This window comes from Phocoena phocoena, chromosome 17, assembly GCF_963924675.1.
Source record: "Phocoena phocoena chromosome 17, mPhoPho1.1, whole genome shotgun sequence".
Classification (NCBI taxonomy): domain Eukaryota; kingdom Metazoa; phylum Chordata; class Mammalia; order Artiodactyla; family Phocoenidae; genus Phocoena; species Phocoena phocoena.
The window spans coordinates 12,854,072-12,877,749 of NC_089235.1; the positions used below are offsets into that span (position 1 = coordinate 12,854,072).

Consider the following 23,678-nt stretch of genomic DNA (forward strand, 5'->3'; position numbering starts at 1 on the left):
TCCGCTGCAAGAGCAGGCGAGGAGCGTCGAGCTGGGTCTGCGTGGCCAGGACCGCGCCGGTCACTCCATCCTCGTCCAGCCGAAGGCTACGGCCGCTTCCAGCCTGGGCCGGACGCGCCTTTTATGCGGGCTCCTGCGAGGCGAGGCGTGCGTGCTGGCCAAGCTCGGCGGGGGATGACCGCAGAAGGACCAGCTGACGTCCGCAGGCACCTGAGGTGCCGTGCTGGGGACTCAGTCCTCTCCGAGCAGCCCGTCCGCCTCGGGAGAGTCATTAATGCAACCGTCCGGCGGGGAGGGGCCGGGCCAGAGGGGGCGGGGCGTCTTCTTGGCCCCGCCCCTCCGCGTCCAGGTTCTCCCCGGGGCGGGACTCCGAGAGCCGCACGTCCAGCGCCCGCGGGGTTGGCGGCCGGCTGGGCCAGAGCCGCGGTCTGGGCTGTAGGACCCCAGCGCGGCCTCGCAAGTTAGCTCGCCTCGCTGCCGCCCTTCCGCCTCGGGCCCAGTCTGAGCTCCGGCACCTTCCAGGCCGGCGCCGAGCCGAGGCGGGAACGCGGCCGTTTTGTTGAGCGTGACGTAACTTTCTGTGAGGAACTGTGGAGTGTGCCGCCTCGAGGCGCTCACCTTTCACTCTACCACAAGGTAAATGTCTCCCGCTGCCCTAACTGCTTAAAGCGTAGTCCCTCCACCCTCGGGATTCCGTGACCAGTTTACTGAGCCGCCCAGAGATAGACTGCACTTAGCTCGAGCGCGCCCACTGTCTGTGGTACCTTAGGAAGTTCCCCCAGTCGCGGTCGCTTCTCCCCGAGGTTCCGGCGCCTCACCCGTCCCCCAGGGGCCCCCGCTTTGTTTCGCTATTTGGACGGATTTGGAGTTTCCCTGCGGGGAACTCGCCTGAAGTGTTTAGCCCTCGTGGCCCCCCCGGGGAGCGGGGCCGGCGGCCGTGCTGGGAGGGGCTCTCTCCGGCCTCCTTGAGAAAAGGGGGCGCTGCCCCGCGAGGCCCGTTCCCAGCAGCCCAGGAAGCCTGGGCCCTGGACACCCCCCGACCCTCTGTGGCTTCCGCCCGTTTGGACCCATCGCCTTCAGAGGTGAAGTCTGAGCGGACGCCCCGTATTTCCCAGCGACGTGATTAGTCCATCCTTGAAAATAGTGCCTGCGTGGGGAAGAGCAGGACGTTAAAACACCTTCTTTGCGGTCAAGACTGAATATCGAATTTAAAATAGCATCCATGAAACCGCTCTTGTATACCTGACATAATTTCATCCTTTACCATAGATTCTAAAATTGGAGCTACCGATTAGTGCATAGTAATGGTGGCACTTATTGTATTTGAGTGTAGAATTCCACACACTTTAAGTATACTAGTGAATCAAAAGAATCCTCAGGTTTTCATCTCAATTCCCGTTCAGTAACTGTAGTTCGATTTACACTTTAGAAAGAAGCACACCAAAATACTATTGGTTCAAAAAAGGATTACTTTCTTTTGGTGAATGAGAAAGCACACCTTTATTTCCCCTGTAAATTGTATGTAATGAGGAATAAAGCAGTTGGAAAGCACTGTTTCGGATTCTGTAAAGAACCAAATCAAACAAGAACTCAAAAGGTTCTTCTTATATAATGAGATGCCATAAAACTACAAACCACAAAGGATGATGTTGCCTAGTAATACTATAAAGGTAAAGAGTCACACGTTTCAGATCGCTCAAGGCTGAATTTACTGGTTTTTTACAAACACATTTTCTTTTACTTTTGAGTTATGAAGAAGGTGAGGTTCACATACATCATTTTTTGTCAGCAAGCTTTCAGATTCCTTCAAAGAGAGATTCCTGTATTGACAGAGAAAAAACAAAACAAAACAGCATTTAAATTATTTCAAAAATGAAAGGTATCCACAACAGGTAGCAAACATATATAATCTAGGACACAATAACAATAGTGAAGGCTAATGATTAGTTACTAAACTGTGCATCTTCTCAGGCTTGAAAGGAAGCAGAAACAGATTTTTTTCCCCCTGAGGAAGGGAAGAATGTGGAAAATCTATGAGTTGGGAGCGATGTGGAAATAAGAATACTGGAGGGAAGGTGGGCCGACTAGGGTAGGCAAATTAGGTGCTCAGGGCTCCTTATGTTTTGTACCCTGGCACCTCACACACCTCACCCTAGCCTAGCCTGCTAGAGTCTCCTGCTGCTTTAGGAGGTGGGGTGGAGGTGCAGGCACAGCAGAGGCACTTCACTGCTAACAATGCCTGGCCAGTTGCCTGCTGAGTTGCCCAACAGTCAAGTTCCAAAGAAAGGACTGATGTAACAAGACCAGCCACTGCAGGCCACCCCCCTTGTCCTATCTGCTGCCACTCTAAGCAGCATCTCCGAATCCTCTGATGACTTTAGAGTAGTCCTAATTCCTGCAAGAAACCAGTATTTGCAATTAAATTCAAAATGGAAGATGAAGATCTTCAAATTTTCCACATTACATAAATTAGTAACAGGTACCTTATTTAGCACTTCTTAAGTGCTAAGTGCTTTACAAAAAGCACTTTATTTTCTCATTTTGTCTTTACAAAAACCCTTTGAGCACTTTACATTTACAGTTGAGAAAAATAAAGCTCAGAGGGTTGAAGTAACTTGTCCAAGGTCACATAGATAGTAAGTGGCAGAGACAGGAGTAAAGCCAGGCAGATTGACCCTAACACTTGTGCTTTTTACCATACGATTTTATTTACTATTTGTAGGGTGTTTCATTATTTGCAAAACTTTTTTTTTGTATCTGCTATCTCAATAAAGGGCATACTTTAACTTGACTCCCTATGGACAGTCCAAATACTATTTTTATAGTATGTCTTTCTTTGGAGTTCTTGTCTAATCTGGTTTTAGAGTGCCGTAGATTTTATCTCACTGAGCGTGATGTAGGTCTTAAAATCATACTTATCTTTTTTCTAAATGTGTCAAATAGTTTGGCATCTTATCTTTATATTGTAAAATAATCACACATACCAGTGAAGAAAATATATTGTTTTGTTATATATCTATATCAATGGGTTTTATAGAGTTGGTGCTTTCTTTCACCTGTCAACTACTTCCCTCATTGTTTAATTAAGGTATAATTTACAGACTTAAATTCACTCTTTTGAATGTATAGTTCAGCAGTTTTGAAAAACACTAGCAGTCATGTAACTGCTACCACAATAAAAATATGCAACATTTCATCACCCCCCCAAAATTCCCTTGTGTTGACCCTTTGTAGTCAACCCCAGGTCCTCAGCAACTACTGATATTTTCTCTCTATAGTTTTGCCTTTGCCAGAATGTCATGGAATCATACAGTGTGTAGCCTTTTAAGTCTGTATTCTATTATATTTTATTTTTTTAACATCTTTATTGGAGTATAATTGCTTTATACTGTTGTGTTAGTTGCTCCTGTATAACAAAGTGAATCAGCTATACGTATACATATATCCCCATATCCTCTCCCTCTGCGTCTCCCTCCCACCCTCCCTATCCCACCCGTCTAGGTGGTCACAAAGCGCCGAGCTGATCTCCCTGAAGTCTGGCTTCTTTTGCTTAGCATAATGCTTTTGAGGTCCATCCATGTTGTGTCATGTATTGCTAGTTCATTCCTTTTTAATACTGAGTAGTAGTATTCCATTGGATGGATGTACCACAGTTTGTTTATCCATTCCCTAGTTGAGAGACCTTTGGGTCGTTTCCAATTTTCGGTGATTATGAGTGAGCCACTGAAAACATTAGGGCTCAGATTTTTGTGTGAGTATAGGTTTTCATTCCACCTGGGGAAATACCTAGGAGTGGGACTGCTGAATGTGGTGTGTGTTTAACTTTGTGAGAATATGTCAAACTATTTTCCAAATTGGCTGAAATATTTTTTGCATTCCCACCAGTAGTGTGTGAGAGTTCCAGTTGCTCCATATCCTTGCTAGCATTACTTGATTTTTTTTCTTCTTATTCACTTTAATGGACATTTTTAAAGAAAAAAAACTTGATCCAATATTTAAAACATTTTAAAAATCAGATGATTTCACAATCTAGATATCTTGCTTGCTAGCTAGTCTCATTTCTCACCTCCAACATGTCTGCCTGGCTATACTGTTTTGGAGCCGAGTAGCTGCAGGCTGCAGTTGCCTTTAGTTGGACATGTGCTCTCCAGTTTACCTCAGTCACATTCTCACCTGCTTCCCTTACTTTATCTGCCTGTACTTGAGGGTGTTTTTGAGACCCCCTTGCAGTGTAGTTAAGAGCTTGGCTTTTGCAGTCAATGACCTGGATACAAGTCCCAGCTCTGCCTCACGGCAATCCTGTGACTTTGGGCCCCTCTGACTGGGCTTCTGCAACACTCATTTTCCCCATGTATAAAATGGGGCTGATAGTGTTCTTATCTCAAAGGGTCCTACTGTGTTTTATAATTTGTTTGGGTAATGAAGACTAAGCTTTCAAAGTAGGCATTTTAAAATGGAAAATTACTAATACAATTTTTATAACTTAGATCTTACATAACTCTTGTTCACAGAGTAAGCCATTGACAGAGTTGAGACTAGAAGTCACAAAAGTGAGCTTACACTGTTCTAAAGAAACACTATGTCGCTCACCACTATTGCTTTTTTTTGAGGGAGGTGGGGGTTGTCCTAATTTCAAAGGGTTCTTTGAGAACTGCAAACCAGAATCTTAGTGTTATATCTACGTTACTGATACATAAATTTATTTTGCATATAAAAGTTAATTAGAGGTTAGGTTGAACACAACAAAATTAAAGACATTTAGAGCTTTGCAGATGAGTTTATATAAGATCATTCCAGAGTTTTCATGACAAAAGTCTTATCTAAGTTTTAAAAAATTCTTCTTGAAGCACATAGGAGATCTGTTGTTACAACTGTTCAAACATAACCTTAACAGTGGTAAAAACAAATTATTTGTACTGTTTTTAAAGGTCATTTTTTAACTCAAAGAAACCTAATGCTTCCATATTCTAACTAAAGGTAGTAGGTATTTTATAAGTAGTTAAATAACATACAGTGAACATTTCCTATGAATTATGGGTCCCAGGGATTCACATTCCTTAAAGGTATCTGAAGCTAAGGGCATTCTAACCCATATAGAAAGTTATTATTTTTACATTAAGAAAAGAGATGGATTGACTCTATTGACATCGCTTAGGCTTGAAAGATAGTTAATCAAGTAACAGTTTGCTTTTTTTGTTGTACAGTGCTGTATTCTCAGTGGATCTTATTTACAATATATAACTGCATTTAATGTCTATTTTTAAATTACTAAGGCTCAAGTACCTCCTAGCATGTTTGAAAAGAGAGGAAACATCTGTCAGAAGTATTTACTGTGACAAACATAGAAAGAAGCAATATGTGCACATTTTTTGTTTAATACATATGTTATTTTTAATTGAACAGTGAAGGCATTTGTTCAGAATCAGCCTTTAAATAAAAAATAGTGTTGAACTAATCTTTAATTAAAGTGTACGTTGATAGTATCAAGTTCAGTTTGAGGGTCAAAAGCAACGTCAATGAGTCTGACTTTTTCCTCCCTGTAGGGAAAGCAGGCTTGTGTAAATATACATGAGCACAGACTGCATGCATTTATAAAGGAGGTGGAAAACATTCCCCTGTCATTGGACAGATTTTGCTTCACTGTGTTCCACATAGGATACAGGCACAGCTTTCAGTGTGTAAACCGTAAAGGAGTGTGGGGCACATACTTTTAGCGTTTTGGAAGAAGGCCTCTAAGCTCCTTTCCACCTCTGAACAGGCTCCCTACCTCGAATCTTAAATATAGACTGTAGGGGACTCTTCTGCTGATGCCAGCTCATTATCCTCCTTCAAGTAATTAAGGGAAGGAATTGGTTTAATCAACGTTTTTAGAAACTAAAAATCTGTTCTTTACATTTGGGCCGCATATTTTGTTTTTAATACTTTACTAACCTTCTAATTTTATCCTCATTGTCTCTTAGCCTTACACTAAATTAGTAAAATGTTAGCAATAGGCATACACTAACAATCTATTATCAAGAGCTTAATGAAATTCTGTAATGTATTTGGTCATCTTTTATTAAAGAGAGGTAGAACTGATATTCCCATTTAATAAGACTTAGATCATTTGTGATACCAAAACAATATTTTGGCATGTCCTCAATGAAAATGTTACATGAGGAAATAAAAAATATTTAAAAGAAAATGTTTATGTAATACTTTTTCACATTATAAAACTTAGGAATCAGGATTGAACATAATAAACTTCACTGATAGTGGCAGAAGCAGGACATTCTTTATATTATTCTCACAGGAACCCCTCTATTCTGCTGGTTTCTTTAGGGTAGCCTATCTTAGCAGTACTTAGCAGTTAAAAATGCATTTAGCTCTGTGTTTAGTGTTCCTAGTTAGGAAAATGAGAATGTAGTGATTTGTCAGTGCAGCCCAAGTGACTAGAGTTTTGCTTGGGGCTATAGAATATGTGGTATGTGCCATAGCTCGCAACTGATCTAACAGTGTGTGTGGCAATGTACAGATTTACCAATATTGTTTTCTGAGGCTATGTTCACTTTTATTATTTTCTTTTCCACCTTGATGATATACTAGCAAGACCTTTCAAAATGCTTGGCAAAGAAACAAGACTCAAGAACACTGTTGTGGAATTGACGTGAGTTATGTAAATCTTTAAGAAACTAGGGCTTCCCTGGTAGCGCAGTGGTTGAGAGTCCGCCTGCCGATGCAGGGGACACGGGTTCGTGCCCCGGTCCGGGAAGCTCCCACATGCCGCGAGTGGCTGGGCCCGTGAGCCATGGCCGCTGAGCCTGCGCGTCCGGAGCCTGTGCTCCGCAATGGGAGAGGCCGCAACAGTGAGAGGCCCGCATACCGCAAAAAAAAAAAAGAAACTGTTGGGGTGCTATGAACAAACTGGCTATGGTTTTGATGGCAGTGATAATGGACATAATCAGTAAGGCAAATTCTCAGACAGCCTCTGTTTTTTATGTGTGTGAATGGAGAGGAGGCAAGACCAAAACTAGGACTCCTTATATATCCTATCGCCTCTCCCCAGATAAAGTGTTTTCCAGACTCATAGGACTCCCTCTCCCTTAAGCCTCTCCTGGCAAGCCTAAGCCACTCTTCAGGGAATGGGGGTAGGGTAGTGCAGCACTGTTGTTCATGGGTCTTCTTCAGGAGGGCTCCATTAAGGAATGCTAAATCACCATCCCTTGACTGGACCCTGCAAAGAGGGTCTCGTGACAAACCCACGTGACCTTCATCAGGCAGTTCTGGAAAAATGAAATCTATTCCAGAGTACATCCACTGGCTCTGATTGCTTTCTCAATGAAATACACTATTGCCCTTTATTATATTGTAGTGACTACTATGGTATGATTGGAAAGATCAATAGAGCAACCATTGTATTGATTATAAATGAAGAAAAGTTGAATGGATAATTTGTAGGATGTATGAGGATCTGGTTTATAACGCCCATAGCATTTATCACAGTATATAGTAGTGGTATCACATTTGACTCTCACACTAACTTATTGCAAGATCTTTGAGATCAGGACTATCTCATTTGAGTTTTTATTATATTGAGTATTGTCTGGCATATAGCAGGTGGCTGTTAGTTTTATGAATAAAGGAAGTTATTTTCTGGTATGATTTATCTTTACATCAGAGAAATAACATCTTTTTTAAAGATTAAAAAAAGCAATTTTCTTCTCATTAGGAGACTCAGAGCTATTCATAATGAGCTAAATTATGTATATACTCAAGGTTTAGAATAGTGATTCTTAAACTATTTTTTAGATCATAAATCTCTTTGAGAATCTAATGAAACTTCTAATGTATCCTTCAGGGACACCAGATTAAGAACCTTTGGTTTGGAGAAGTGGTGAAAATAGCCTATCTCTGCAGTGCTCTGGCTTCTCCTCCTTTCTGCCACCAGATGCCCTGCTGTAGCCATCTACTCACTAATGGACCACCCATTATCATCTGGGCCTTGGGCTCCTTTGATATGATCCCTGCTCATTCAGACATCTTTACATGCTGCTTCTGGGACTTTCCTGAGTCACCTGCCCTACCTCAGTAGGTGTATCTAGTCTGTGACTCCCAGCTCTTCCTGAATCAACCCTTCCACTGCAACTTTATGACTGTTTGGGCCGATGAACAATAAACTCTTTTTTTTTTTTGGTGCTTGGTCAAGAAGAATTGAGAACAGAGAACGAGGAGACAGACGGAGGGGCTCTCTTCCTCTGTGCTGTTGACAGTGAGGGTGTCCCATCCTCCCCCCAAAAGATAAATCACACACACAAATATTTGAAAGAACCTACCCCATGTCTTCAATAATTTTAGGGTTATCTTCTTGGGAGCTTTCTGGAGATGCATTTCCATTTGCAAGGCATCTTTGTGTATCAGAGAAAAAAACTAATTTTGGCTTACCCACCTGTGGGTAATAAACAGGAACTATGTGATGCATTGTTTCAAAGTTACCTGTAACATAAAAGCATTCTGCTTTGAAACTAATAACTAAATTGCAAACATGGCATAGAAAAGCATTAGACTATCTAAAATTATGTTTTATGAAATGGAATTAGATGAGGTTATATAGATCCACAGCAAAACCAATAAAAAAATTAATATCCAAGATAAAAATATCACAGACTTTCATACATGAGAACCTACACAGCAAAGTTTATGGTCAACTCTCAGAGACAAAATGGGTATACCAACATTAATATAAATATTAACTGCCCTTGCATTTTGCTGTTATGAGTTTATTTTTTCAGTGTGTTTAACCTCTAGGGAGTGGATTAGTCAATTATAGTTTTTGTAATATGTTCATACCTTTATTTCCAAACTTAACATTCCACATCATTTCCCTGTTTAAAGATCCTCCTTCCTTTCCAGCAATGATTTCCTTTCAAGTGGAGACTGCCTTATTTGCCTCTAATTCCCAGGGCCTAGCATAGTCTTGGGCACATCTAAGATGCTCAACAAATGTTTATTAAATGACTAAATGAATATTTCCATCAAAGCACTACAAAAATAAATGCTGAATAAAACAAAACCAGTTCAACCAAAAAAAAAAAAATGCTGAAGGGCATTCAGGTATTTTGAATTTTGTTAAAGTGTTTGACTTTGCTTCTAATTTTGAGCTATATAGTTGTGTGACTATATTTAAGACAAGATTGTTTTATTGTAACATCCTTGAAGTCTGAGGTAATTTTATCATATAGAGCTCCAAATTTATAGGGCTACCAAAAATATGTAGTCAGGAAATACAAAGATGACTATCTTCCTAAGAATTCCTGTTCACTTATAATGTATTTGGTTGTACAGAGGTATCTTTAAATGGTTTGTCTTAGCTCTTCTAAAGACCTGAAGGTATATTGTAGATTTAAAAATATACACAGTATATCTTCTAGACTTTAAGTCATTCTTTCCATTTCTCCTGAGTGGCAATAACAGACACTTTACATAAAGACTATAGTGTAAGCTATTGGCCACATACCTAAGGACAGAGTTATTGCGTGTTAAATACGTGTATCCAGGGATATCACAGGTTGTAAGCCTGGGAAGCTCAGAACTGTACCATTTGTTTGGATGGGGTTGGCAAATGTGTGTAGGTGGTGAGGAAGAAGGACATCTATAGATGGCCAAGAGAGAATAACTGAGTACTCCTGAGGAAAACTCACATAATTTCTATTACAGCTAGTCAGCTTTCAATTTCAATTTAATTTTAATTTAATTGACCTTACAGTCTATTTTTCAATATAGTAAATCATATAATCTATTTGAATACTTTTTTTTTTTTTTTTTTAGCAGTACGCGGGCCTCTCACTGTTGTGGCCTCTCCCGTTGCGGAGCACAGGCTCCGGACGCGCAGGCTCAGCGGCCATGGCTCACAGGCCTAGCCACTCCGCGGCATGTGGGATCTTCCCAGACTGGGGCACGAACCTGTGTCCCCTGCATCGGCAGGTGGACTCTCAACCACTGCACCACCAGGGAAGCCCCCTATTTGAATACTTATAAAATTTCAAAGTTCTTTCATAATATAGTCTCATTTTTCTCCCTAGTTCCTTTTTTGTTTATAAAAATTATATGTTTACATATTTACACATTTGCAGATTTTTCTAAATTCCCACCAAACTGAAGTGAATTTCTACGTAGAGCAGACATTATTATCCTTGGGTCCAAGCATGATTCAGCCAGTCATCAGTAGAGTGGTCACTAGAAGCCAAAGCTGTTTGATGAAGTCAGATAACTGATTAATCACTGTCTCCCTGCTATCTTTGTGACCTTAGACAAGTTATTTCATCTTTCTAAAACTCAGCTTTCTCAGCTGCAAAATGGATATAATAATTATCTTTCCCACAAGTTAAAATGATTAAAGCAGTAGTGCGCATAAATATCTGAAATGTTTGGCACAATAAATATTAGCTCTCTTTTCTTCCCTTGCCCCCTCTTCTTGGCTTCCTAGACTGGAGTGCTTTCCATTTTAAATTATTAATGATTATCATGATAGCAACTACAACAAGGTATGAAATGATGCTTCTGTACTATATAACATTCTGTATGACTTTTTAAAAAAATTGTGGTAGAAACACTTAACATGAAATCTACCCTGTTTATTTTTTAAGTGTACAATAAATACATTATTGTTGACTCTAGGTGCAACTTTGTACAGCAGACCTCTAGAGTTTATTCATCTTGCTTGACTGAAACTTTATGTCTGTTGATTAGTAACTCCCCATTTCTCCCACCACCCATAGCCCTGGGCAGCCACCATTCCACTCTTTGATTCTATGAATTAGACTATTTTAGATACCTCATATATGTGGAATTATGCAATATTTGTCCTTCTGTGACTGGCTTATTTCATTCAGCATAATGTCCTCAAGGTTCATCCACATTGTTTCATATTACAGAATTTCCCTTTTTTAAGGCTGAATAGTATTCCATTGTTTGTATATACCTTATTTTCTTTATCCACTCATCTGTCAGTGGACATTTAGGTTTCTACATCTTGGCTATTGTGAATAGTACTGCAGTGAACATAGGAGGGTTAACATGTCTTCAAGATCCTGATTTCAGTTCTTTTGGATAAATAGTCAGAAGTGGGATTGCTGGATCATACGGTTATTCTATTTTAAAATATTGAGGCACTGCCATACTGTTTTTCACATTGGTTGCACCATTTTGCATTCCCACCGACAGTGTGCAGGGGTTCCAATTTTATCCACGTCCTCACCAACATTTTTTTTTTTGTCATTTGATAATAGCCATCCTGACAGGTATAAGGAAGTATCTCATTGTGTGTTTTTTTAAAAAATATTTATTTATGTATTTGGCTGTGCTGCGTCTTAGTTGCGGCATGCGGGATCTTTGATCTTCGTTGCGGCATGCAGGATTTTTAGTTGCGGCATGCAGGATGTTTTTTTTAGTTGCAGCATGTGAACTCTTAGTTGTGGCACGTGGGATCTAGTTCCCTGACCAGGGATTGAACCCAGGCCCCCTGCATTGGGAGTACAGAGTCTTAGCCACTGGACCACCAGGAAAGTCCCATCATTGTGTTTTTGATTTGACTTTCCCTGTTGATTAGTGACATTGAGCATTTAAAAAATATACCTGTTGGCCATTTGTAGGTCTTCTTTGGAGGTATGTCTATTGGAAATGCTGTTGGGAAAATGGCGCCAATTAACTTGCTTGACAAAGTGTTGCCACAAACCTTCAATTTGTATAAAATGCATTATCTGTGAAGCGCAATAAAGTAAAGCACAATAAAACAAGGTGTGCCTGAAATCACTTTATTTATTTATTGAAATATAGTTGATGTACAATATCTTGCTAGCTTCAGGAGTACCATGTAGTGATTTGACATTTGTATCATTGTGAAATGATGACCACCATAAGCCTAGTAACCATATGTCCTCGTGCAAAGTTATTATAATATTGTTGACCATATTCTTTGTGTTGTATATTACGTCCCTGTGGCTTATTCATTTTATAACTGTAGGTTTACCTCTTAATCCCCTTCACCTTTTTCACCCTGCTTCCCCGGCAACCACTGCTTCTCTGAGTCTGTTTTTGTTTTGTTTTCTTTGTTTCGTTTTTTCGATTCCACATATAAGTGAGATCATTCAGTGTTGGTCTTTCTCTTTCTGACTTATTTTACTTAGCATAATACCCTCTATATCCATCCATGTTGTCACAAATGGTAAGATTTTATTTTTAATGGCTGAGTAATATTCCATTGTATATATCACAAATCTTCTTTATCTGTTCCTCTATTGAAGGATACTTAGGTTGCTTCCATATCTTGGTTATTGTAAATAATGCTGCAGTGGACATTGGTGTGTGTATATCTTTTTGAATTAATGTTTTTGTTTCCTTTGGGTAGATACCCAGAAGTGAAATTGCTAGATCATATGACAGTTCTATTTTTAATTTTTTGAGGAACTTCTGTACTGTTTACCATGATGGCTGCACCAATTTACAATTGCACCAGCAGTGCACCAGGGTTCCCTTTTCTCCACATCCTTGCCAACACTTGTTATTTGTTGTCTTTTTGCTAATTGCCATTCTGATAGGTGTAAGGTGGTATCTCATTGTGGTTTTGATTTGCATTACCCTGATGATTAGTGATGTTGAGCATCTTTTCATGTGTCTCTTGACCATCTGTATATCTTCTTTGGAAAAATGTCTATTCAGGTCCTCTGCCCATTTTTTAATTGGGCTATTTTTTCTGATACTGAGCTGTATGAGTTCTTTGTGTATTTTGGATATTAACCCCTTATCAGTCCTATCATTTGCAACTTTCTTCTCCCATTCAGTAGGCTGTCTTTTCACTATGTTGGTAGTCTCCTTCGCTATGCAAAAGCTTTTGAGTTTGATGTAATCCCATTTGTTTGTTTTTGCTTTTGTTTCCCTTGCCTGAGGAGACAGATCCAAAAAAATATTGCTAAGACCAGTGTCAAATAGCTCACTGCCTATGTTTTCTTCTAGGAGTTTTATGGTTTTAGCTCTTACGTTTAAGCCTTTAATCCATTTTGAGTTTATTTTTGTATATGGTGTGAGAAACTGGTCCAGTTTGATTCTTTTGCATGTAGCTGTGTAGTCTTCCTCACACCATTTAATGAAGAGGTTGTCTTTTCCCCATTGCATATTCTTGCCTCCTTTGTTGTAGATTAATTGGCTATATAGGCGTTGGTTTATTTCTGGTCTCTCTATTCTGTTCCATTGATCTGTCTATTTTTGTGCCAGTACCATACTGTTTTGGTTACTGTAGCTTTGTAGTATACAGTAGAATACCCTTGAATGACACAGGTTTGAACTCCTCAAGTCCACTTTTATGTGGAGTTTTTTCTATAGTATATACTACAGTATTACACGATCTGAGGTTGGTTGAATCCTTGGATGCGTAACGAAGGATATGGAGGGCTGACTGTAAAGTTACATGCAGATTTTTGACTTTGGGGAGGGTCGGCACCCCTAACCTCCTCACTATTCAAGGGTCAACTGTAGTTTGAAATCAGGGAGTGTGATCCCTTTGGCTTTGTTCTTCTTTCTCAACATTGCTTTCGTGGTACTTTGGCATCTTTGGGGTAATACTGAAAACATGCAAGTCCTTATCCTGAGTCTAGTTTTGCCCTTCACAGCCAGCCAGGTATAAGCAGAGGAGGAGAAATGCCTCCTGTCCATTTTATAGGTTTTAGATCTTGAGAAGTTCATATTGCCAACACAGTATCATCACTCATGTGAATATCGTCAGCTTAAAGAGTCCAATTCTTTGAAATAATGTTAACAGTTCATATTCAGGGGATACAATATGGCAAAATCATCAGAGCTTTCCATCTCTGCTTCTCTTCACCTCAACCTCCTTGTCCTAGAGTGATAGAGCTCCTAGGATATGCTATCTATGCATAAAGCCTCACTACACTGTTTTGGTTTCCGTTTCCCTATTCCCCTGGTCTCACCTCTTTCTGTGTCTCCATCCCCTGTTAGCTGTGGAATTAGAAGACCATTAGCGTTCAAACACTGTCACGGAACAGAGCAAGGGCCTCATTTCAGCCTTGTGGACTATAGAATCTGTGAAGAGTGAATTCTAGGATACTCCCCAGTATGCTAAAGATGATTGTTACACATCATACTGAGCTACATTTAGTTTCATTAGTTAGGCAGGGGAGGTTGGCGTGTCCTTGTAACACAACCTTAGACATATTATAATCAAAATATTCAAATGTTGGGGTGTGTACTTAAGGAAGAGGACAGGCCACAGAGTATAGGGAACATATGTGGTTGTGATACATTTTTATTTTTTATCCTGATGAAAAATGTGATTTTTGCACTTTTGCTAAACAAATATACTTGTGAATTGTTTCACAAATTACATAGCTGATTGTTGTTTCACCATTTACATAACTAGTGTCATGCACTTTTGCCAGATATAAAATTATACACTTTTCCCCACCCTCATGGCTCTCTGTTTATATAGCTGACATAGTTATACTCAATATGAACTAAACATAGCTTTTTTCATATATGGTAACTACCATTTTCATATATAAAAATTATAGGAAAAATTTCCTAGGAATTGTAAACAAGTTAAAAAAAAGCCCATAAAAAATCTAAACAAACCCCCATTATTTTTTTGTTTGTTTATATATTTTTATTTTATTTATTGAATCAGTGATAAATAATAATAGCTACAACTGTGATCTAAAAATCTAACAAAATAGAATTAACGTTGGGTACATTTCACCATATTTGTTCCATTTGCTTTACCTTAAATAGAAATAGTTTATATAAAAATGTATCTACTTTTAAATAAACACACTTTTTCTTATTTTTTCAGTGCTAGTTCATAACAACATTGTTTTTAAGACTTTTTGATAATGCAAAGCTTAATTTTTAATTTTGTAACAAGGATTCTAATATTAATGTGAACACAAAATCTTAAAACACACAATTTCAGAATTCAAAAATTACAAATATTCTCCATTCCATTCTATAGTTATGTGCCTTGGAGCACTTATACACACATGCATGTACCCACAAATCCCCCTTATTTCTGGTATTTTTTTTGTTGAGTAGAATATTCTCTTTGCTAGTAGAAGTGATTAACTAATGAATGACAGTCTACTTACTTATGTGTGAGTTACTTATATCCTCGTTCTTACTGTTCCTTTTTTTGCTGATTTTCTTGGCATCTTTGGATGCTTTCCAATTCATTAGGAATTGTCTTTCCATATTTTTAATTTCTTTTCCATCAAGAAATTCTAGAGAAAATATATATGTTTAAAAATGTAGTATATAAATGCTATAAATGTTATGTATCAATACAGCATGAACATTATAAATACAATATATAAATATTATGTATACACATACAATATATATACCTCTGGTTTAGGACACATGAACAGCTACACAATAGGCTGAAATAAATTTATTTTTAAAATACCTTATTTACACAGCTTCTGTTTTTGTTGAGCTTTTATTTATTTTTAATTATTTTTTCTGATTTCAAAAAGAATATGTGCGTATTATAAACAACTGAAACATGATGGAAAAAACATAAAAAGGCTCTGTAATTACTATCCATATCTCTCCTTCCCATCACTAACAAAGGTAATCATTATAAACAATTTGATGTATGGTCACCCTTCTTGGATCATAAAGTATTTTAAAAAACAAAAACGTCATATTCAACAAAAATGTTATCTATTCATTTAAATAATTCTATGATTATTCATAGGAAAAAGTAAAATATATTTTATGTTAATTTCATTAAGAAGTTTTAATATGTAACATGGTATTTTAAAAATACATACATTAATAATGCTTATTATATCCTAAGATATAGGATATAATAGGAATAATCGCATAGCTGGCCTCTTCGTTCTATGAAGTGAGATTTCAGTTATCTTTACATTTTGTTTTTTTAAAAAGTTTTGAAAATTGAGCATATTAAATAAGTTTGTGTGTTGTAAGATTTGGAAAATTCAAAGAAATGGAGAAAACAAAACATTGCCTGTATTCCACAACCAGAACTAATCACTGACAACCACGGATAACACTTTAGTATATTTCTTAGCATTGTTTTGTTTTCTAGGTGTGTATTGTGTGTATATGTGTGTATTATATAAAAATGGAATTCTCTATTTATACAGTATCACATCTTACTTTTTAATATTGTATTGTGAGCATTTTACCACGTCTTTCTTTAAACACAATTTTTAATGACTGATAGTATTCCAAGTACAAATATACGAGTAATTTACCTTTAAAAATATACATGACTGTTATTCCTGTGTATTCTCTGTTTCCTACTCTTGGCTGGTGGGGTAGAGGGTAGGTAAGGTGTGACTCTCACATACGTGTTTTGAAAAATCGTCTTGGATGTTTCTGATATACCTTCTGTCATCCCCTCTTTCCCCCAAGAGAACCACTATACTAGCATTATGATTAACCAAGGTTTACTATAGCTATGAGCTTTAAAGTGGTTTTGCCATACATTAGTTTTTATACTCAAGTACAGCATGTCATAGAAACACTCTCACAAATCTCCTCTGTGAGAGGGCAGTGATTATCTCTCTGGTACTGTATAACTTGGTACCTATTGAAGAGCATTGGTCCATTTCCCCTTAAATAGTGCGGATTCAGGAATGTTATTATTTGTATGGATCTCATAAAGGGACTCCCCACCTTCTCCCCTTTCAAATGAAAGGAACTCCTGTATGTTCTTAAGGTGCTATTTGGCAAGTGTCAAGCAATGAAAACCTTGATCAATTTTATCTACGGAACCAAGAGTCTCCAGATCTTTAGAGGATTTGTGCCAGTGAAAATTTGGCAAACAGCCAGCAAGTTCTACACATTTATGACTAACCATTTTTGTTGGTAACAGCCACATTTTCTTTTTAAAGAAAGAGTGTCTGATGTCTTAATTATTTCTGAACAGCAGATCTTTTTCACATTTTAGTTCTCAATTTTAACTTTTGCTTTTATTAAAATATCAAATTTAAAGTTGACCATTTTTGTAGATCCAGATGTCATATTCATATTTCTGAAGGCTTGCTGATAAATTAACTAAAGAGTTAACCAGCTCTCTTTCTCTAAGAAAATCATATTAATATAATATAAACATGTACCCAGTGATTTGGACACCAATATCAGTCTATCTCTGTATTTCGGTTTGAGACAAACAGGATTTCTGTTTAGATCCATTTTCCACAGCTTCATCAACTTGTTCAGTAAACACTCCAAATCCTATCGTTAGAGAAGAAAAAAGCAAGACACAGGTATTTCATATTATCAATATTTCTTTCATGTCAGTTAACTGTTTTAAAAGGTAATTACTGTTTTCCATGGAGTTCTAGCTCAGTGCCAGGTACTTAGGTTACAATAAATGTTTCTTTGATAAAATAGTCTATACTATTAATAGGGAGGACTAAAGATGAGGCAAAAAGTAGGGTCCTGAGTTGGGGGCCACAGAACTCTACTGTCACACTCCCTTAAATGGACCCAACCTGCAGCTCAGAAACCACTTTGCCTCTGGCTATCCATGCTACAGAAGATGCCTTGTTCTTAGTGGAGCTTATGGAAGTTTACAGATTAAGGCCATTATGGAGTAGTAAGTAAGCAGTCCATTGACATTACAAGTAATATTTATTGTTGCTTTTTCTTTTTAAAAATCTGTTAAAAAAATATCAAAGGGGAAAATAGGAGAAAAGAAAAAAACTTGTGTGCTTATCACCCAAAGATCACTTTTAATATGTTATGTATCCTTCTAGTTTTCTTTTTGAGCATAGGGATTTCCTTTTTAATTGTCATCATACTGTAGGTACAGTTTTGTTGTATATACATCATAAACATTTGCATGTTTTAATAGCTCATAAGAATATCAGCTTATTGATATTTAAAGGAATAATTAAGTTATTCCATGGTTGAAAATCCAAATAAATGTGAGAAAAACAGATTGATCGCCTTTAAGAACCAGCTGTCTCAGTTTGCCCTCTTCACCTCCTCTCTCTCCCTATTTGAATTTTTTTTCAATCCAATATCTCTGTCTCCAATGCCTTGTTTTTCTCTCATTCCTTTTCTTGCTTTCTCCCCTTCCTCATTTTTTATGTGTATATTTTACTTTATCTATTTTTTAAAATTAATTAATTAATTTATTTTTGGCTGCGTTGGGTCTTTGTTGTTGTGCGCGGGCTTTCTCTAGTTGCAGAGAGCAGGGGCTGCTCTTCGTTGCGGTGCGCGGGCTTCTCATTGCAGTGGCTTCTCTTATTGCAGAGCATAGGGTCTAGGCATGTGGACTTGTAGTTGTGGCATGTGGGCTCAGTAGTTGTGGCTCGCAGGCTCTAGATCGCAAGCTCAGTAGTTGTGGCACATGGGCTTTGTTGCTCCACGGCATGTGGGATCCTTCTGGACCAGGGCTCGAACCCGTGTCCCCTGCATTGGCAGGCGATTCTTTTTTTTTTTTTTTTTAAACATCTTTATTGGGGTATAATTGCTTTACAATGGTGTGTTAGTTTCTGCTTTATAACAAAGTGAATCAGCTATACATATACATATGTTCCCATATGTCTTCCCTCTTGCGTCTCCCTCCCTCCCACTCTCCCCATCCCACCCTTCCAGGCTGTCACAAAGCACTGAGCTAATATCCCTGTGCCTTGCGGCTGCTTCCCCCCAGCTATCTACCTTACTACGTTTGTTAGTGTGTATATGTCCATGACTCTCTCTCGCCCTGTCAAAACTCACCCCTCCCCCTCCCCATACCCTCAAGTCCGTTCTCCAGTAGGTCTGCGTCTTTATTCCTATCTTACCCCTAGGTTCTTCATGACATTTTTTTCCCTTAAATTCCATATATATGTGTTAGCATACGGTATTTGTCTTTTTCTTTCTGACTTACTTCACTCTGTATGACAGACTCTAGGTCTATCCATCTCATTACAAATAGCTCAATTTCATTTCTTTTTAAGGCTGAGTAATATTCCATTGTGTATATGTGCCACATCTTCTTTATCCATTCATCCGATGATGGGCGCTTAGGTTGTTTCCATGTCCTGGCTATTGTAAATAGAGCTGGCAGGCGATTCTTAACCACTGCGCCAGCAGGGAACTCCCTTAGCTACTATTTAATGGAAGTGAAATATACTTTATACTTTATTTCTTATATCAATATATGCCCCAAACTTAATCTGTAAAGAATTACTCAAAACAAGTAATGGAAAAACTCTTTTTACTCTATAGCCCATGATTGATTTGTAAATATTCAGTGGCCACAGGCAGAAAAATAAAAAAAGGAAAAATACCTTCAGTAGGGCAAAAACATTACTTTAAAGCAAATGTTTTGCTAATATTAATAATAAATACTGATAATAACTAATTCTGTGGAGAGCTTTCTGGTTGTCAGAGCACTGCCGTATATGTGATGTTGTACACATCCAGGAGGATTGCATTTCTTTAGAATATGGGTATGAGGATTTCAAAGTTAGTAAAAGTTCCAGAGGATAGCAGCAGACAAACACCTATGATTCTTTTATCTGTTTTCCTCAAGCCAAGACCAAACTTATCATAGGGTGTAAGGGAAAATTGGGAAATAAAAGTTATGGATTAATTCATACATATTCTTAATTGCAAAGCTGAAAGTAATTGATAATGCATTGCCTGGTATTTTTATTCCCCATAGCATTTCCTCACCTTCAAAGCTTGTTACCATTCAGCTTTGTATATCCATTTAATTTAACTATTTATACCTTCCATCTTATTCTTTGCTTGATCCATGTTTACTGTTGCTTAGATATTTCATTTTTCCACTTTTGGAAATTTTTCTTATGATAAGACTGCATTTACTCTTTAGGTTTTAGAAAAAATTTTTTTCTTACTATGAAGCTTTGAAAGCAGTTCCCTTGTATATATTAAAAATCCTTCCCAAACTTTCATATCCAGGAGGTAACAAATATGGAACATCCAGATATGTGCCTGCATCTACATGAAGAAATGCTGTCTTTTGGGGAATAATTAGAAGAACAGCCAGATGTCCAGAACCCACTGCAGAGCACTTTAATCTTGCTGAGACCAATGTCTTTGTATATAAAATGGTGTCTCGAGTTCTGCCTACTTCATTATTCATCAGATATTTATTGAGTCATGGGCTAAGTTCTGTGCTAGACTCTAATGTATTCAAATAAATAATTTATGTGAAAAATATAAGGACTTGTTTTAAAAATATACAGTCAACCCTAAACTTTCTGACATTGCTTCTTACTATTTGACCTTATGCAAGTCTGTATCCTCATTTGTTGTTGTGGGATATAAAGTGCGTGGAACAAAGCAGGTAAAGAATACATGTGTTAATTCTCTTCCTCTTTGCCTGCTCTGCCACCGCTCAGTTAATTCCCTTTCTCTTAATTTTGGTCAGCAGAGAGCAAAAATTGTTGTAAGGGAGAATAAGCTTCTGATCCACTGACAAGTAATTGACTTCATAAAAGAAAGCTCTCTTCAGAAGTTGTAACTTCATCCTTCAGTCCTGGGCCCTGGATTATGCCCTCTTCACAGCATTTGTTCCACAGCTTTTGATACAGCCATAATTATTTTATGTGAGAGTTTCACTGTATTTCTCTTGGTTTAAAAAACTCTAAGGATGGAATTGTGCATTGCATCTTTGTACATCGTTGAATATGATGCCCATCATCCAAAAGTTAATAATAGCAGTAAGAGAACTTTAAATTTATATAGATAAAAAGAATCCTGTAGATTTTTGTTAATTGTTCCTCACTTGATAAATTATCCTCAACATACTCCTTCCAGTGTATGTTTATTTAAGACTAAACTAATCCTGTGCTGCAATATGATTAGTCTTTGGATACGCTCTGGTTGTTCATTGCCTTCCTGTCTTTAATGCTTTCACTTTTCTGCCCTTCAATAAGTTACTAAAGGGAGCAGACACTTTTCTGGACAGTCTCTGTATGATAAATGATCATGTCACGCTATCACTTAGAGGAGTGCTGCAAAATACTAAAGAGCCAATTCTATTTCCCATGCAGGATTGGTGCCTCAGCTCCTGTATAGGAGCCTGCTGCACTGGCAGTGCTCTCTCTACAATTAATGATGGCTGTTGATGAACCTGTATTGGACCAGAGTGCTCCAATCTTTATCGGAAATGTCTAGCCCAACTGTCCTAACTAAATCTAAAGACAGCCATTTGTCATCCCCCTGACTGCCTGTCATCATCTGCCTGGGAAAATCTATAATTTTTGGCTTGTTCCTGACTAAGCTGTGGAGTGAATAAATTTATCTTTGGGTTACTCTGCTTGTCAGGATCAATATTGAGCAGAGGTTGAATAAATTAGAAACTGGAAAAACATGACAGGCTGTAGTGGTTTGTTCATTTGTGTCTTATAAATCAAATATTTAGTTTATTTAAGAGGCAAGCATGTCAAATTTTTGATTTCCACCATTCATTCTAAGATGCTTTACCTCATGATAAATGGTCATCAGAAAACCAATGAAGTAAATCACTGATACATATGACTGTGAGATGAACTTTTCAGATCATTTTATTGATTTAGCAAACTTTGCAGAAATAAAAACTATAGGTAAAGATTAAAATTTTTTTCTTTTAAGTTTTTATACATTTTTGCAACCATGATATTTGACCTAATAGTGTCAGCAAGATATATAATGTTGGCCCTAGAAAAGTTCATGGCTCATCAAGCTACTTGTAGAACTCCAAGTTTTATTATAGTTATTTATTATAGTTATTATAGTTATTAAAGAATTTAATATTTTAATACATTGCTGCATGCTTATTTAAAGGAGTTACAGAAAAAAAAGGAAAGAAATGTTAATCAAAAATAAATATCATTGAAACTAGAGCCGTAGAGTTAAAGAAGGGAGTTTCTAAAGTATGAAGTATTTGACTTACAACCTTTTTTTTTCCTCCTCAGTGATTGGTTTTGCCACCAGTTTTATTGGGGAGAGCTGAGTCATCAAGCACAGTTTTCTCAGTTATCTGCCTTTGGTCTCACACTTCCTCTTCCATTCTTCTTTCCGATTTTTATTAACAAAGGAAAAGTCCCACCTCTTTTCCCAAATTAATCAGTTCTCTCTATCCCTTCCCCTCTCCACAGGCCTCCTCCTCTAGGGATCATCTTTCTCTTGCATTTCCATTTCCAGTCTATCCCTCACCTCTGGCTTTTATCCTCTTACATACCATCACTACACTTCTTGAGTCCAGACCAGTTCTTCTCAAACTTTTATGTCCTTACAAATCACCTAGAGATCTTGTTTAAATGCAGGTTTTGATTTTATTAGGTCTGGGGCAGAAGCTGAGACTCTGCATTTCTGATGCTGATGCTGCTGGTTCTAGGACCACATTTGGAGTTATAAGAGTCTAGGTCACTGCCTCTGCTTCCTCAGTCACTGGGCACTCCTGCAGCCTGGTGCTTTTGGTCAGGCACTGCTAACATTATCATTGAGCTACACATTGTCAATTTCTGACTTTTTTTTTGGCCGCACCGCACTGCATGTGGGATCTTAGTTCCTTGACCAGATATCGACCCAGCACCCCCTGCTTTGGGAGTGTGGAGTTTTAACCACTGGAGCACAAGGGAACTCCCCGGACTTTCTTAGTCTCATTCTTTGGAGCAACTTACCCTATTGACCACACCCTTTATGACTTTTCTTGCAGGCTCCCTGGATCCTGCATGAATCTTTGACCCACAAATAACAAACCTCTGGCCCTAGAAATCCCCAGTATATAAACAGGATGCTTCCTAAAAGTTGCTTTTGAGAATGGAGAACACATCTTGTTAAAAAAAAAAAAAACAGTGCTATGCCTGGTGGACTGTTGCCTGAATCAGCCCATAAAAATATTTAGTCAAGAAAAAGCCCAAAGAATATCTGTGCAGTGATAGTGCAATAAAACCTCCCTGTAATTTACCACCATGTTTCCCCAGCAGTGGAGCACCCTTTGGGGACAGAAGTAGGTGTCCCTGCAGCAGACCATCAGTTCTCTTGCATCCTTTTCTATAATCTACACTTATTCCTTTCAAACAGTGTTTTTCTTCCATGGACCACAGAAGAATGTAAAGTCATGGTTAGAAAAACTTTTTTCTCCTGTAACCCACCACCTTCTCCATTTATAAGCAGACCCTTTACAGAAAAAGGATGGCCAAATTGATGGAAATAGTAAAACATCTATTACACCAAGGAAGGAAGGGTCATCTGTATGTGAGAGGAAGAACCAGATTTTGTGGGAAGCCACATTGAGCATTTTATCGTACACTGTCTCCTCTCCTATCTAGACAATCTCATCCATGATGACAGTTTCAGTGGCCACTTAACCAATATGCTGAAGACTCCCACATTCTTCTGTCCACTGAGCTCTGGCGTCATATAACCAATTGTCTTACTGATATTTTCTCTAGAACAGTTCAAAGACACCTCAGATTCTATATGACCAAAACTCATGATCTCTCTCTCCCCTAAACCTGACTCTTGAGTTCCCTATTTTCCGTTGTTCAAGGCAAAGCTATGGAACCATTCTTGACCTCTCCCTCTTCCACACTCCCTATATCCAACTCACCATCAAGTCTTGTCCACTTTACTTCCTAAACAGATTTCCAGTCTGTCGGCTCACTTCATTTTTACCTGTTCAAGTTTCCACCATCTCTCACTTCCTAACCAGC

General features: G+C 38.2%; 1 protein-coding gene across 2 annotated transcripts in view; it reads right to left on the bottom strand.

The window, feature by feature from the left end:
- Nucleotides 1–1,699: 1,699 nt before the first annotated feature.
- The window catches only part of PPP1R42 (protein phosphatase 1 regulatory subunit 42), a 50,357-nt gene continuing 28,378 nt past the window's right edge, over nucleotides 1,700–23,678 (bottom strand). The window contains exons 5-8 of one of the 2 annotated variants that reach the window (XM_065895509.1): nucleotides 17,133–17,250; nucleotides 15,129–15,260; nucleotides 8,313–8,472; nucleotides 1,700–1,820 (exon numbers count right to left, since the gene is read on the bottom strand). In XM_065895509.1, the coding sequence (XP_065751581.1) occupies nucleotides 1,709–1,820; nucleotides 8,313–8,472; nucleotides 15,129–15,260; nucleotides 17,133–17,250 (522 nt within the window). In that variant the 3' untranslated portion in view covers nucleotides 1,700–1,708. The remainder of the gene's footprint in view (nucleotides 1,821–8,312; nucleotides 8,473–15,128; nucleotides 15,261–17,132; nucleotides 17,251–23,678) is intronic. The other variant, XM_065895510.1, reaches the window with a different exon arrangement.